The sequence below is a fragment of the Myxocyprinus asiaticus genome, chromosome 8, assembly GCF_019703515.2.
Source record: "Myxocyprinus asiaticus isolate MX2 ecotype Aquarium Trade chromosome 8, UBuf_Myxa_2, whole genome shotgun sequence".
Classification (NCBI taxonomy): Eukaryota; Metazoa; Chordata; class Actinopteri; order Cypriniformes; family Catostomidae; genus Myxocyprinus; species Myxocyprinus asiaticus.
In genome coordinates, this window is record NC_059351.1 from 8961397 (window position 1) to 8977700 (window position 16304).

A 16304-nucleotide genomic window follows, 5' to 3' on the forward strand; every position below is an offset into this window, starting at 1 on the left:
TCAGTGTCGCCATGGGTTTGCTGTAAGTTCAACACTACCAGTGAAGAGATGCAAACTTCTGGCAAACATTTGTGGCGAATCGCAAGCTCATTTGCATGTGAAAATAATGAGTGGGAAATTTGCAGCAAGTTTGTCAGAACTCCAAATTTTCCGTAAGGGCAAGGTGCATTTCAGCGTGTTCCTTTCCCTCAAGCTTAGTAATCTAGAATGGAGTCAACCTCATCTATGTTTTAAACTCTGTGAAAGAAGTGAAACAGCCTACTAAAGGCCCATGTGTACATTAAGTATCTTATGCCCCTTGGTCCTCACTCTAGTTGCTGTGCCTTTTATTTTCAGTTGCTAGAACTCTCATTAAATGATTGACGTGGGGATTCAAATCTGGGCCAAGAGTCTAGAACTCTGTTCCATTATGAAAAGCTTTATATCAGAGCTAACCACCAAAACAAGATTAGAAATGTATGCCGGCAACTATCAAAACAGGACATGTGGCTTGATTCAGCAGCAGCATATGTAAAGAAAGAACTTATAGTGCAGTTTAGTCTTCAAACTGTATTTGACCTTAGTGTGTATCGTTGTGTGTGTAGCAGTGTCTTGTGATGCTCTTCAGTTACTGCTTTAGTATATGGAAGACTGAACTCATGTCACCACCACATGACCACAACAGTGTGTTTCATGTTTAGACTTAGACAGTTTTTTGGACGTGATACCATGTTAATATCATGGTATTCTTCAAAGTACATTGGAATACCATATACAGTGCATCCGGAAAGTATTCACAGCACTTCACTTTTTCCACATTTTGTTATGTTACAGCCTTATTCAAAAATGGATTCAATTCATTATTTTCCTCAAAATTCTACAAACAGTACCCCATAATGTCAATGTGAAAGAAGTTTGTTTGAAATCTTTGCAAATTTATTAAAAATAAAAAACGAAAAAAATCACATGTACATAAGTATTCACAGCCTTTGCCATGACACTCAAAATTGAGCTCAGGTGCATCCTGTTTCCACTGATCATCCTTGAGATGTTTCTACAACATGATTGGAGTCCACCTGTGGTAAATTCAGTTGATTGGACACGATTTGGAAAGGCACACACCTGTCTATATAAGGTCCCACAGTTAACAGTGCATGTCAGAGCACAAACCAAGCCATGAAGTCCAAGGAATTGTCTGTAGACCTCCGAGACAGGATTGTATCGAGGCTCAGATCTGGGGAAGGGTACAGAAAAATGTCTGCAGCACTGAAGGTCCCAATGAGCACAGTGGCCTCCATCTTCCGTAAATGGAAGAAGTTTGGAACCACCAGGACTCTTCCTAGAGCTGGCCGCCTGGCCAAACTGAGCGATCGGGGGAGAAGGGCTTTAGTCAGGGAGGTGACCAAGAACCCGATGGTCACTCTGACAGAGCTCCAGCATTTCTCTGTGAAGAGAGGAGAACCTTCCAGAAGAACAACCATCTCTGCAGCACTCCACCAATCAGGCCTGTATAGTAGAGTGGCCAGACGGAAGCCACTCCTCAGTAAAAGGCACCTGACAGCCCACCTGGAGTTTGCCAAAAGGCACCTGAAGGACTCTCAGACCATGAGAAACAAAGATTGAACTCTTTGGCCTGAATGGCAAGCGTCATGTCTGGAGGAAACCAGGCACCGCTCATCACCTGGCCAATACCATCCCTACAGTGAAGCATGGTGGTGGCCGCATTATGCTGTGGGGATGTTTTTCAGCGGCAGGAACTGGGAGACTAGTCAGGATCGAGGGAAAGATGAATGCAGCAATGTACAGAGACATCCTTGATGAAAACTTGCTCCAGAGCGCTCTGGACCTCATACTGGGGCGAAGGTTCGTCTTCCAACAGGACAATGACCCTAAGCACACAGCCAAGATAACAAAGGAGTGGCTACGGGACAACTCTGTGAATGTCCTTGAGTGGCCCAGCCAGAGCCCAGACTTGAACCCGATTGAACATCTCTGGAGATATCTGAAAATGGCTGTGCACTGATGCTCCCCATCCAACCTGATGGAGCTTGAGAGGTCCTGCAAAGAAGAATGGGAGAAACTACCCAAAAATAGGTGTGCCAAGCTTGTAGCATCATACTCAAAGACTTGAGGCTGTAATTGGTGCCAAAAGTGCTTCAACAAAGTATTGAGCAAAGGCTGTGAATACTTATGTACATGTGATTATTTGTTTTTATTTTATTTTTTTTTTATTTTCGTTTTTTATTTTTAATAAATTGGCAAAGATTTAAAACGAACTTCTTTCACGTTGTCATTATGGGGTATTGTTTGTAGAATTTTGAGGAAAATAATGAATTTAATCCATTTTGGAATAAGGCTGTAACATAACAAGATGTGGAAAAAGTGAATACTTTCCAGATGCACTGTAAATACCATATACATGCACCAATTAGGTCACTTGAGTCAGACATTAAAATGTATGAATTTTATTGCATTAAATATCCAAATTAAATCAAGTAGCATCTGCAGACAAATTTCCTCAGCTATAGATCTATTATCTTATTGTTTGAAACCTAACAAACCCTTTTTTTTTTGCCTGAAAAGTGTGTTTGAGCTATATTATATAAAATAAGTGTTCCTTGATTTGCTTATTTGTTATATAATGCAAATACACTAATTTTATTTTAAGTGTAGCTTAAGTGCCTAAACTTTTTGGGGCCACTTTATATGGTAATCATTTATTATCATCATATATCACAAAATACCATGGTATTACAATCTGGTACCATTGCTGTACCATGCTTCCGCCAGACAGGAGGGTGAACATGTTTACGTTGAAATGGTACTGTTGCAGTTTTAACCACATTTTTAAATTATAATTGTTTTAGATGTACATGCTAGATTTTGTAGAATTTGAACTAAGACTTGCTTATCACATATTTGAGAGACCATGCAATCCCTGGACCATAAAAGTATTTTTTTTATTATTATTTATTTTTTCTTCTGGTAGTTGCTGTTTCCACAGAGCTAAAGTAAGGTAAAGCAGAATAAACAATTCCTCTGTGTGCCTCGCAACAGTCTAGCTCTGACTTACCATATTAAATAATATCCAACACAGTAATTGGGAAGGAAATACTGAGGCTCTTTCTCATAATGCACTCAATGCACTCAGTCTCTGGCCCACTTCAACATGGACATCTGCTCCAGTCACATGATCCAGTAATGTCATGTCCATGACCTGGGTCAAATACCTAGCAAAATATGTCAGATACTGAAGTAAATTAGTTTACCAAAGGAATGTTTTATACTGATGCCATTGCCTGAAAATACCTTATGAGGTTATGTTAATGTTTTCAAACACAATAAATGTAGACTTTTGTTATACTGCATTCAATCTGTTGTGGTTCTGGGATATTGTGATCAAACGTCTTTTTTTAATCAAATAGAAAATAGAGAGATATATAGTATAGTGCATACATTAGTGGGTGTGTTTCTGTGACATATTTCAATGGTTGATCATATGAAATTGTTACACTACCACTGTGCCAAAGTACTTATGTATTTTTGAAAGAACATGAGTCATACTAAATGAGGCATCTTTTAAAGTGTGAACGTAAATATTGTAAGCAGACAATCTGAGTATTTTCTTTCATTTGTTGTAATAAAACATTGCACTTGCTTACTTTGGTCATGAAGGATGTTCAGTATTCACACAGTGACATTACATTTATTCATTTGATAGTTGCTTTTATACAAATCAACTTACAAATGAGGAATGTAACAATGTAAGCGGTTCGTCTTTAGGAGACAGTAGTAATACAAAGTTAAAGAATTGTTCAGAAAAGTACAGGCTAGAACAGAGATGAAATTGAGAAAGTGAAGCAACAGTAAGAGAATAGTGCAGTTTTTCAATGTAATTTAAGAATTAAGGGCGGTCACACTAGGCTTTGAGCATGCTAAATTATTTCGGACAGCACAATGAACAAGAACATGATGTCACAGGCAAGGACTTCTGGTTTGAATAAAGACAAATAATACACAACTAGCAAATAATATTATATTCAAAATGTTCAAATGTACTGACTTCATTAATAAAACAAGCAGCTTTGAAATATGTTTCCAATTGAGCCAAGAGGTGTGTATGACATCCCACCTTCTATTGCTCACACCACATAATCTGGGCATCCAGATTCAGAGTAAACTTTTGTACGCAAGTGGAAAGTGAAATTTCTTTGCATGAGCTTGTGTTCTCCCATGTTCTGATGCGTTTTAAAGGGAGTGAATGCAGCGTGAAGTGCATTCTCTGGATCGCTCGCTTCGGTTGTTTTTACATTGCTTCTTATGGAGACCGCAACCAGAAAAAAGTCCAGCTTAATAAGAATCATCATGGCAGCACCCAGTGGTTGGTCAGGAAAACTGTCGATATGCAAGTATCACTGCCTTGAACTTGATGAAGTGAGACGAGAGGTGTAATTCATGCTCTATTGGGCTCATTGAAAACTAAATGTGACACATTCTGGACCATTTGCAGAAGTTTTATTGCACATGCTAGAAGAGCATTGCAGTAGTCCAGTCAAAAGATGACGAGAGTCTGGACAAAGAGTTGTGCAGCATGCACAGATTTTGTGATCTTCCTACAGTTGTACAATACAAATCTGCAAATTCAGAACAGTGTTAAGTAGGCTTGAAACTATCACATAGCATCTAGACATTTCTTACCATGTGTCTGGATACATTTCTGGCTCTCTTTCTAATCATGTCTAAATACTGCAGGAAAATAGACTGTAGTTGGCTACTGTCAGCATACGTTTTATTTTAGCAGCTGATTGGCTAACCAGTGAGGTGTCACTCTGCTGAACACATTTCAGATGCATGTCGAAGCATTCAGGGAAGATCAGCAGGGTCACTGAAGATGGATTTGAGTTGGTCATAAGTGCATTCCCTAGAGATATGTGGGAAAGAGGAAGAGAGGAGGAGGATTCTAAAAGATCTCACAGTATGGGAATTCTGTCATCTCAAAACAGGAAGAGGGTTGTAGGAATGTGACCCGTAGAAGACACAAAAAGAGACAGAGTAATTTTAAAATGAGACATTTTAAAACAAGGATTTGCACAGACATCCCTTGTGTCAGAGATAGAACAATACTGAACAAAAGAGAGTAAACAGAGGTCTGTGTGTGTACTGTATATGGTGTGTTTATGTGTGTTTCTGATGAAGTGTGTCATGGAAAAGCTTAGGCATTTATGCAACTGGCTCTCTCTCTCTCACACACACACTAACAGAATTCTGGCTCACCTCAGCAAATCCAACAGCAAAGCATTGACTCTGACAGGCTAATTCAATGCTAAATGGAAAATAAATTGAGAGGCAGTCACAAGACATTAGGAATAACAGAGAGACAACAAGATGTGTGTTTGTACACACACCCAAACTCAGAATCATTACTTTTTTCCTTTTTCTTTTTATTCTGGTCAATGTTCTGTAAGGCCTTGTTAAGCAATTATATATATATATATATATATATATATATATATATATATATATATATATATATATATATATATATATATTTTTTTTTTTTTTTGCTAAAAAATGACCTGCTTGCTACAGACACATACAGTATAGTGTATATGTGTTCTTTAGTTTACACAGACAGAGGTTTTCATTGACACACAATATTATATCACAGATTATAGTCACAGACTCATAAAAGGACTATACAAACACTCCCCTGAAGCCAAGACATTAGCAGCAGATCCTTCAAGTCCTGTAAGACGCAAAGTGGAGCCGCCTTGGATCAGACTTTTTGGTCCAGTACATCCTACAGATGTTCAATCGGATTGATATCTGGGGGATTTGGAGGCCAGGGCTACACCTTGAACTCTTCATCATGTTCCTCAAACCATTCCCGAACAATGTGTGCAGTGTGGCAGGGCGCATTATCCTGCTGAAAGAGGCCACTGCCATCAGGGAATACCATTGCCATGAAGAGGTGTACCTGGTCTGCAACAATGTTTAAGAAGGTGGCACGTGTCAAATTGACATCCACATGAATGGCCGAACCCAGGATTTCCCAGCAGACCATTGTCCAGAGCATCACACTCCCTCTACTGGCTTGTCATCTTCCCACAATGCATCCTGGTGCCATCATTTCCCCAGATAAATGGCGCACATGTACACAGCCATCCAAGTGATGTAAAAGAAAACTGGACTCATCGGACCAGGCGACCTTCTTCCACTGTTCCAAGGTCCAGTTCCGATGCTCGCGTGCCCATTTTATGCACTAACGATGGTGGACAGGGGTCATCATGGACACTCTGACTGGTCTGTGGCTATGCAGCCCCATACACAGCAGGGTGTGATCCACTGTGTGTTGTGACACATTCCTCCCATAACCATCATTAAAATTTTCTGTGACTTGTGCCACAGTAGACCTTCTGTCGGTCCGGACCAGACGGGATAGCCTTTGTTGCCCTTGCGCATCGATGAGCCTTGGATGCCCAATACCCTGTCACCGGTTTGTGGATTGTCCCTCCTTGGGACACTGTTGGTTGGTACTCACCACTGCTGACTGGGAGCACCCCACAAGCCTTGCTGTTTCAGAGATGCTCTGACCCAGTTGTCTGGCCATAACAAATTGGCCCTTGTCAAAGTCACTCAGGTCTGTACTCCTGCCCATTTCTCCTGCATTCAACAAGTTGACTTTGAGAACTGATTGTTCGCTTACCATCTACTCTACCAGAACTTGGCATGTGGCCTTGTTAGGAGCTGATCAACGTTATTCACTTCACCTGTGAGTGGTTATAATATTTTGGCTCATCAAAAAAAAATAAAAAATAAATAAATAAATAAATAAATAAATATATATATATATATATATATATATATATATATATATATATATATATATATCAGCCATGGCCTGTGCATTTTAAGCCTAGGCCTTCAGTGCGATTCATGCATTAAGAAAACACAGTTTCACAATGAATTAGACACCGCATGCTTATTATACATTGCGTGGCAATCAACTAATAACACCAATTTACATTTTAAAAACATGTCCACACATGAAAGCCAGAACCAAGGTGGTCTACTACCAATAAAAAGCTCTCTAATAATATATATGATTTAAATTTTGCTTGCAATAAATTTTGTTTCGTCAGGGTACACGGTTACTTTTCGAAACTTGATCCAACACTGAATGCTCAAGCAACCTAATTTACACTTAGAAAACTCCTGATGTTGCCATAACAAAGCAAAAAGCACTTACCAATTTGCTTGAAGTGAAAATCAGTCCTCCCTTCCTGTTTAATTAATCAATCGCATGATCATGCTGAACATCTCAGGTTTTTAAATCCATAAGGATCTCTTTCTCAACGGCAATACCAGCAGTGATGACAGCCGACTCGTCAGCAAGATCTCGTGCTCTTTGCTTTCAAATTACGAACACCACTTAAAGCGTGATTGCATCACTCAAGGCCAGCTAGAAGGCCTGGACTGGGACATATCTTAAAGACCACACCCACCAAGAACAAATAAATCAATCTGATTGGCTGATGAATCTGACCATCTGACTTTAAATGCCTATTCACTTGCACTGTTGAGGGATTCTGTGGAAATTCTGAAGGCCTGACAGGGTGGAGCTCAAACTCGTGCTGCTTTGGCTAAGGAGTATGGCTACGGTCATGTGATTTGTGAAACAGTTGTCACACTTTGCTTGTAAGCATCAAGGAATAAATTCTGATTGGATAAACTTTTTTTTATTTTTTGCTATTCGTTTGTAGATGAATTAGGAGTGGAAAGCGACTGAAAATACATAGGCAAAAAGGTCAATGAGAATGAAAGGATGAAAAAATATTTATTTATTAGGCATGTTACGCCAGCAGAGAAGGCTTTGCTTGCCCTGAGAAATCGCCACTGATATATATATATATATATATATATATATATATATATATATTCTCCTTTCAAAATACTATGAACATTATGAACTTTTCAGGTCTGTCTTTGGAGTTTGCTGCACATACAATTGCATATAATAGCATAAAATAGCATACAGCGAAATTGGCAGTGAAAGTCACTGTTATTCTGTGGGGAATGCGACTCAATGTAACATTCAAATAAATATGCTCTTAGTCAATTTCACACTTTGTATTGAAGCTGATTAAAACATGAACAGATGCTCAGTTGAAATGTCAAGGAAAGGTCGCTGTAGTGAGTGGCATGCCATGTGAATGTGAAATGCGGTTTTGTGAACATGCATATGGCTTGCTGTCCTTTTGGAAATTACATTTCTCAAAATTTAGCCAGGAGAATAGAAAAACCTGACAAAGCCTCCTTGTTGGTACTCCAATGGTTAAAAATGTCTAAATTCATCTAAAAAATGTCACAGGATGTGCTTTAGGGCAGTGGTTTTCAACTGGTGGGTTGCAGGTCTGTTCTGATAGGGTTGCGGATAGCTAAGATAAACAATCCAAACTGCAAATAATAAAAATGCAACTAACCATGTAATTGTGCATGGGTAGCAAAATTAATAGGCTTTTAAACTTTTAAAAGAGAGAAGTGAATGCTTCCTTTAACTTTTGTTGATGTCATAATGTTGTTGTGCGTCCAATCAGACTCCACAGTATTTTGTGAAAATTAATTTGTCAAGGTAGCTAGAAGCTAACATTGCCGTATTGTACGATATGCCCTCATTCTCACTCGAAAATCTTAAAAGCAAACAGAAAAAATGCAAGGTAAAAGAAATATAAATTAACTGTATGTTTTCAAGGACATTTTTGTTTAGTTTTGTACGATATACAATTTTGGTACTGTGTTGAGTAGCCACTTGATGTCCAAAGTGAAATTGGGCCTTGAACTGAAACCAATTTGAAAACACTGCTTTATTTTTATATTAGGAACAAAGAATATAAATGGGAAGCCCCTACAACAGTATATGTGCAAACTTGCAAGTATTTGTGTCTAAGTGTGTTTCTTGTATGGATGTCCACAGCCGTAGTGTGTCTTACTCACAGCACACCACCTGAGGTCAGTGTAGCACTTGATTTTACACACAAGACAGGAAGGAAGCAAGGATGATTGAGAGGAATTGTTCTGCAGCCAAATACATTTTAAACTCTTAGAATCATGTGCAGGAATGTGATATACGGATGTAATATCAGGTGTTACACCAACCTTTGTGTTTATGATAACTTTTAGAATATCTGAAGAATGTTGCTGTGGATTTTGCAATTGCATTTTTTTTTTTTTTTTTTAGGAGTGAACATTTAAACATGAACACAGAGATTAACATTTTATTGCTCAAAGGTTGGTCTTTTGTAGCTGAGGAGACTTAATTGAGATTTCAGTTATGTTTCATTTAAGTTAAAACTTCGTCTCACTTGTTTCTCCTATAAAATTCTTACATACTGTAGGAGTTTTGAGAATAATACAGATAATTTGGTCTGAGAAGAATTATCTGTTTGAATATAAATGTTTGAATTGAACATTTGATTGCAGACTTTGGAATCTTAAATATATTAAAATCTTAGAAGCAGGAGATTTAAGCAAACGTCTCCATTAATTTGGCTGTATTACATTATTAGAAATATTAGAAATGTTTTATAAATACATTCGGAAAATCTTTCATGCAGGGAAACTGCAATTATATAGTGTTCATCTTTTGATTGGATTTGAGTTCAACATTTATTTTTGTGACAATTTTGTGACTTTTTTAATTTATGCATTTATTTATTTAACTTGTCTCAATAAAATGTGTAATGTTCCTTTTTAGAATTATAGAAAATTATTTATTAGAGAGAGAGAGAGAGAGAGAGAGAGAGTGAGTGAGTGAGTGAGTGAGTGATGTGTGTGTGTGTGTGTGTGTGTGTGTGTGTGTGTGTGTGTGTGTGTGTGTGTGTGTGTGTGTGTGTGTATACATGTTTATGTTACATTGTGGGGACCAAATGTCCCCACAATGTAAAAATGCAAAAAGGTTTCTGTGAGGGTTAGGTTTAAGGTATAGAAATTATCGTTAGATCTGTATAAAATCCATGAAATGCATGGAAGTCTATGGAGAGTCCCCACAATATAAACGATATAAAAACAAGTGTGTGTGTATTCGTGTGTGTGTGCATACGTGTGTGCATGTGTGTGTGTGTGTGTGTGTGTGTGAGTGTGTGTGTGTGTGGACACACACACACACACACACACACACACACGCAAGACTGTGTACAGTGTTAAAGTGTGACGTTTCCCTGTTCTGTGGCCCTGGTGTCAGCTGATGTGCCATGAGTGTCAGGATCATGTGAGCTTCTGTCTTAATTGTACTTTGATGATTTTAGAAGGGGGAAAAAAAGGTGTTTACATACATTAAAGAAAAGCATGTCTGTTTGCCTGTCTGTTGAAATGTGTAAAGTGGTAACTAGTTTTAGCATGAAAACAACACATCACACTGATTATAAAAAAAATATAGAATAAGTAGATATAAGAAAGCTAAACACACACACACACACACACACACACACACACACACATGCATACACGCACTATGTTTTGGGATGAATTGTTAAATTTGCCAACACCTGTTCCAGTCACACCTAATTAGTAGTACTCAATGGCCTTGTGACTGTAATTAATGTGTGTAAGGCAAAATTAACTCACCTAAAAATAAAATTAATCATTTTCACACCCTCATGTCATTTCAAACCCGTATGGCTTTATTTCCTCTATGGAACACAAAAAGAGTTTGTTAATGCTGTTTTATATGATGAAAGTAAATAGGGTTGGGTGCCAAAATATCCCCAAGTTTGAATAAGTGAGATTTGAAAGCCATGGCAGAGAGGAGCATTTCAGTGAATAGCAGCTTAAATTTGGGTCTGATTTTTCACACAAAGCTATTTTATGGCTTTAGATGACTTGGAATAAAGTAGGATTCATATTGACTATACTTTTATGCCACTTTCTTTGGTGACTTTTATCATTCTCGGTGCTTGGATAGTCTCCACATAGACATGTGCTTTCATCATTCTGACAGCCAATGTGATTTTTTTGTCCATCTTTTATTTGTTCACCGCTGTCTTGTAATAAAAATCTTGCCATCTCTTTAGTGAAACACGTCCTTTTCCCATTTTATTTTTTCGTTTATCATGACCTGACCTGAACTTCTGCTTACCAAAGACATCTCCATTCAACTGTCATATCATCAGAGATGGTACTTTAAATCACTTTTCACATAGTATTATTGTTATTATTACTGTTAATAAACAGTAATGCTGTGCTGAATGTTTTTAACATAAATTAATAAAAATTCATCATGTATCAAGTATCATGAATCTTTGTGTCCTCTAACCAAAGATCTGTCTTACAGCAGTATATGCCTATTTTTGGATGTATGATGTTTCTTTAATGCAGGACATTGATATTTACCGTAATGACCCTAGAAGTACCGTAATCATACTCTCGAGGGCATGTATGAAAACAACAAACTGTAGCCAATGTGCTTTCCAGGTTAGACGCTCTGTCATGATAGAAGCCTGCCAGCCCCACCCCAATGACTGGTTCTGTTCATGACCAGTGTTCTCTCATGAAATACTGCAGTGTTATAAACAAAACAAAAAACCTTAATAATGGCCTTCAAGGTGTCTGAAAATGTGTGTTTTGGACAATGGATTGTATTCTGGTGAGCTCATTATTAGCAGAGACTTTCTCACTCTCTCTCGCTCTGTGTGCTGTATGCATGTGCTAGACAAGCATGTATTAGGGGTAAATACCAGAACAAGCTACGCAAACCCTCTACACACTGCCCTGCTTTGTGTGGGGCTGTTTGCACAGGCCTGGTTCAGACACAGGGCAAGTGCCAGCATCATTCCTCTATGCTTGAGTAGCAGAACAACTTCTGTCTCCCACTCACTCTCTTTTTCTTTCTCCTCTCTAATCTGGCTATGTAGTCATTTACTTATTCTGCCATTGTGCACCATTGTGAAGTTACACACAAAGTGATTTTACAAGCCAATAGACATTAATTAAAATAATGAAGATAAAAAGGTATACCATTCTGCACTTTCTCATTTTCTTTCTATGTTGGACATAGAAAGGGATTGTTCACCCAAAACTGAAAATTCTAGCATCATTTACTCATCAACTTGCACCAAGTTGTTATTTGCTGAAAATCTTCCCTTTCGCATCAGTACCTGACATCTTTTAAATGGATAGTTTACCCAAAAATGTAAATTCTCTCATGATTTACTCACCCTCCTGGCATCCCAGATGTGTATGATTTTCTTTCTTCTGCAGAACACAAATTATGATTTTTAGAATATTATTTAGGTCCTCACAATGCAAGTAGGTGTCATGGGTGTCAACATTTTGCATCTTGATGTGCCAAGTGGGTAAACAAGAATGGGATTTGAGGAAAAAATCAGCAGCTGGAACATTCTGCAAAATAACTTTTTTTTTTTTCTGTGAAAAAAATAAAGACATATGGGATTGAAATTACATGACTAAAGGATAACATAATTTCCATTTTTTGGTGAACTATCTTTTTAATGCTAATACTATGACTAGAAAAAAGAGACTAAATCTAATGAAGTGTTGCCTCAGCTTGTATGGAAAAGTCCTGACTTCATCCGAGTCGGCGCCTGGTCCACAGTGACGTTTTAACAACTGTCATTGTGAAAGATCAGATTAATGTTCAGTTTCTTAGATGGAGTCTGATTGAACTGTTTTTCTCTTTCCAGAGCTCACAAGAGGAGAGAGAAAAGGAGAGGTCACGTTTGGACTCCATGGTTCTGTTAATAATGAAGCTGGATCAGTTAGACCAGGAGATTGAAAATGCTTTAAGCTCCATCCCCTCCCTCAATGGCACGCCCAACCTAAAAAGGCACAACATTTCTGTGAGTGGCCTGCCACCAATCAGCAACAGCTTTTTATTAAATTGCTGTGATTTGCAATGAAATAATGGACGCCAACTATTGTAGACCTCCATTAAAATTATTGGATACGTAATATGTTGATATGTACTATATATATATATATATATATATATAGAAATTGTACCATGTTTTCTACAGGATGTTGATTTGGAAATGCTTGATTCAGCAGGAAGTCTCTCAGCCTCCTCCCAGTCCTTAAATGCCCCTCTTTATCACTCTTTGTCATCACTGTCTTCATCAGGACCCTCTGGAACCTCTGGAGCTAGACCAAAAAATGAGGTTAGTTAACCTCTGTTTCATTAACACGTATAGTTGAACCAAAGTCTGGACTTACCTGTTGCAAACTGCTGCTCGGCGATTTATGAGGTAAAATCGGGCAACTAGATTCTCACAGAAGGCATACAGAATAATATATCACGTTTTATTGATCGTATCTGTATCGTTTCTGCCACTCTTTTTTTTGCACGCAGACTGGGAACATGCGGCTGTGATAATGTGTTCTCTGTAACCTGCTAAAGTTCGAGCATTCGAGATTCAGCAAAGCAAAGCAGATATCAGACTCATAACAACACTCCTTGAAATGACACTTATTACTCATGTGCAAATGTATTAAAATTTGTTGTCACATATTATAATTTTTGCTTGCAAAAGGGAGTAAAACTGTTGCACTTTACAACTGTGCATGTCCATCTCTCACACACACATCCAGACATTTACATGCACCAGGGAATAAGATCACGTGGAATGTTCCACAGTGTGTTTTAGCTGGTGGAATTTGGCTGACAGTAAAGGTTAAAATTATCATGTTCCAGTAGCTTTATCAACTTAGAGAGAAATAAAATGAGAGGATGAGAGAGAGAGAGAGAGAGAGAGAGAGAGAGAGAGAGACTCCTCAGTAAACTTTAAAGTGGTTGCTGGCACCGCAACTACCTTTTAATTTAATGTTTGCATTGTCATTCAGCATACATACATGGATGTCTAAATGTTAGACACTTCAGTGACCTCGTCAAAAACTGTTTCATCTGCAGTATTACGAAAATAATAACTTTAAAGTGAATAAGCGATTAATGGCATACAGTTTAACCAATTCCAGGGATATGGGAAAGCATTAATTGGATGCAAAAGTGCTCACACCTTATAAGGTGACTGTAATTAACTGTTTTAGTTAATAGTTTAAATATTAAAGGTGCACTCAGTAATTTCAATGTAAAAAATCATGAGCAATCACATGAGATTACTCATGGAGAGGGTCACATCATGGGGGCTGCCATGTCATGATCGCATGATCGCAGTAAACTCCCTGTTATTGAACACTTTCACTCATGGGTTAAATAAACCCAACATGATCACACGAGAAGTCAGCATGTTGTTTCCGCAAGTTCCTGTATACTAGGATCGGCCACAATACGCCGACTCTCCGACAAGTACCATCTCTTATCAGACATTTGTATTGGCTTTTACCTTCCCAGTGGTGCGACCAAAAGTGTGTTGCGTCAGCTGTGTGGGAGGCCTGGGTACAGATCCAGCAGTATAACCAGGAGGTAAATGCATTTGCTTAATCAGTGACGAACGTGAGTAGGAAGTTGCATTTTCCCGTTTAACGTTACATTTTTAATCCACTTATGGTTAGGTTTAGGTTTGGGTTGGGGGGTACAGTTTATAAAACATGCATTCCTCCTTACTGTATAGCAGCCTGTACAGTTGGAAACAACTCTGTGGACAATACATCTGGAAAATTTAGCTCACATGTGCCCATACGCCCAACAACACTCACTGCTTTGGCCACTGGGGGCAGTGTTTCACATTTTCAGTAAGCAAAGACTGATTTTAGCTAATGAAAAGTCAACCTACTGTTACTGATTTCACTGTGAGATCAGTTCGATGAATCATGGCTCACTGTGAATAGTGAATTTCTACAATGGCATCAGTAACTGAAAACTGTTGCATTTGAATGATGCTGCATCCATGCCCCCAGGTGTCAGTGTAAGTCCAAGACAACATGCACATAAATTACTGAGTGCACCTTAATATATTAATATTTACTCTGTACTCTTAGTTTTCATTTGTTGTAACATTGTAATAAACGTGTTATTCACTTAGTATGACTCATTAATTATTTATTTGTTACATATTTGTTTTGAGAGTACAAATTAAATCTTCAACACCTATTTAAATTATATATATATATATAATATAATCCCTCCAGTGTGTTCTGGGTCTTCCCCTGGGCCTCCTCCCAGTTGTACATGCCCGAAACTCCTCCGCAGGAAGGCATCCAGAAGGCATCCTAATCAGATGCCCGAACCACCTCAACTGGCTAATTTCAGCATGGAGGAGCAGCGGTTCTACTCTGAGCCCCTCTCGGATGGCAGAGCTTCGCACCCAATCCCTTAGGGTGAGCCCTGAAACCCTACAAAGAAAGCTCATTTTGGCCGCTTGTATTCGCAATCTTATTCTTTCGATCCCTACCCAAAGCTCATGACCATAGGTGAGGGTTGGAACCTACACCGACTGGTAAATTGAGAGCTTTGCCTTCAGGCTCAGCTCCTTCTTCACCACCAAGGTCCGGTACAGCGACCACATTACTGCAGATGCTGCACCAATCTGCCTGTCAATCACACGCTCCACCTTTCCCTCACTCATGAACAAGACCCCAAGATACTTACACTCCTCCACTTGGGGCAGCTGCTCTCTCCCTACCTGAAGAGAGCAATCCACCCTTTTCCGGCAGAGAACCATGGCCTCAGACTTGGATGTGTTGACCCTCATCCCAACCGCTTCACACTCGGATGCAAACCTGCCAAGTGTGAGCTGGAGTTACCAGCATGATGATGCCAAGAGGACCACATCATCTGCAAATAGCAGGGATGCAATCCTGAGGTCCCCAAACTGGACACACTTCACACCTTGGCTGCACCTTGAGATCCTATCCATGAATATCACAAACAGGATCGGTGACAAGGGACAGCCCTGTCGGAGTTCAACGCCCACTGTAAACAAGCTTGACTTAATGCAGAGGATGCAGACACAGCTCTCGCAATGGTTATTCAGGGACCGAATGGCACACACTAGCATCCCCAGTACCCCATACTTCCACTGCGTCCTCCACAGGACACCTCGGGGGACACAGTCGTATGCCTTCTCCAAGTCCACAAAATACATGTAAACTTGATGAGCAAACTCCCACGCCCCCTCTAGGACCCGCATTAAGGTAAAGAACTGATCCACTGTTCCATGACTGGGATGGAAACCGCATTGTTCCTCCTCAATCTGAGGTTCGACAATCGGCTGGAGTCTCCTCTCCAGCACCTTGACATAAGCTTTCCCAGATAGGTTGAGAAGTGTGATCCCTCAATAGTTGGAACACACCCTCCAATCCCCCTTTTTAAAAATAGGAACCACCATACCTGTCTGCCAATCCCTAGGTACCAC

General features: G+C 39.1%; 1 protein-coding gene across 1 annotated transcript in view; it reads left to right on the forward strand.

The window, feature by feature from the left end:
* LOC127445276 (rho GTPase-activating protein 7-like) overlaps positions 1-16304 on the forward strand; it is a 143781-nt gene that overhangs the window by 11580 nt on the left and 115897 nt on the right. Inside the window, exons 3-4 of the mRNA XM_051705223.1 lie at positions 12678-12833; positions 13011-13151. Coding sequence (XP_051561183.1) covers positions 12678-12833; positions 13011-13151 — 297 coding nt within the window. The remainder of the gene's footprint in view (positions 1-12677; positions 12834-13010; positions 13152-16304) is intronic.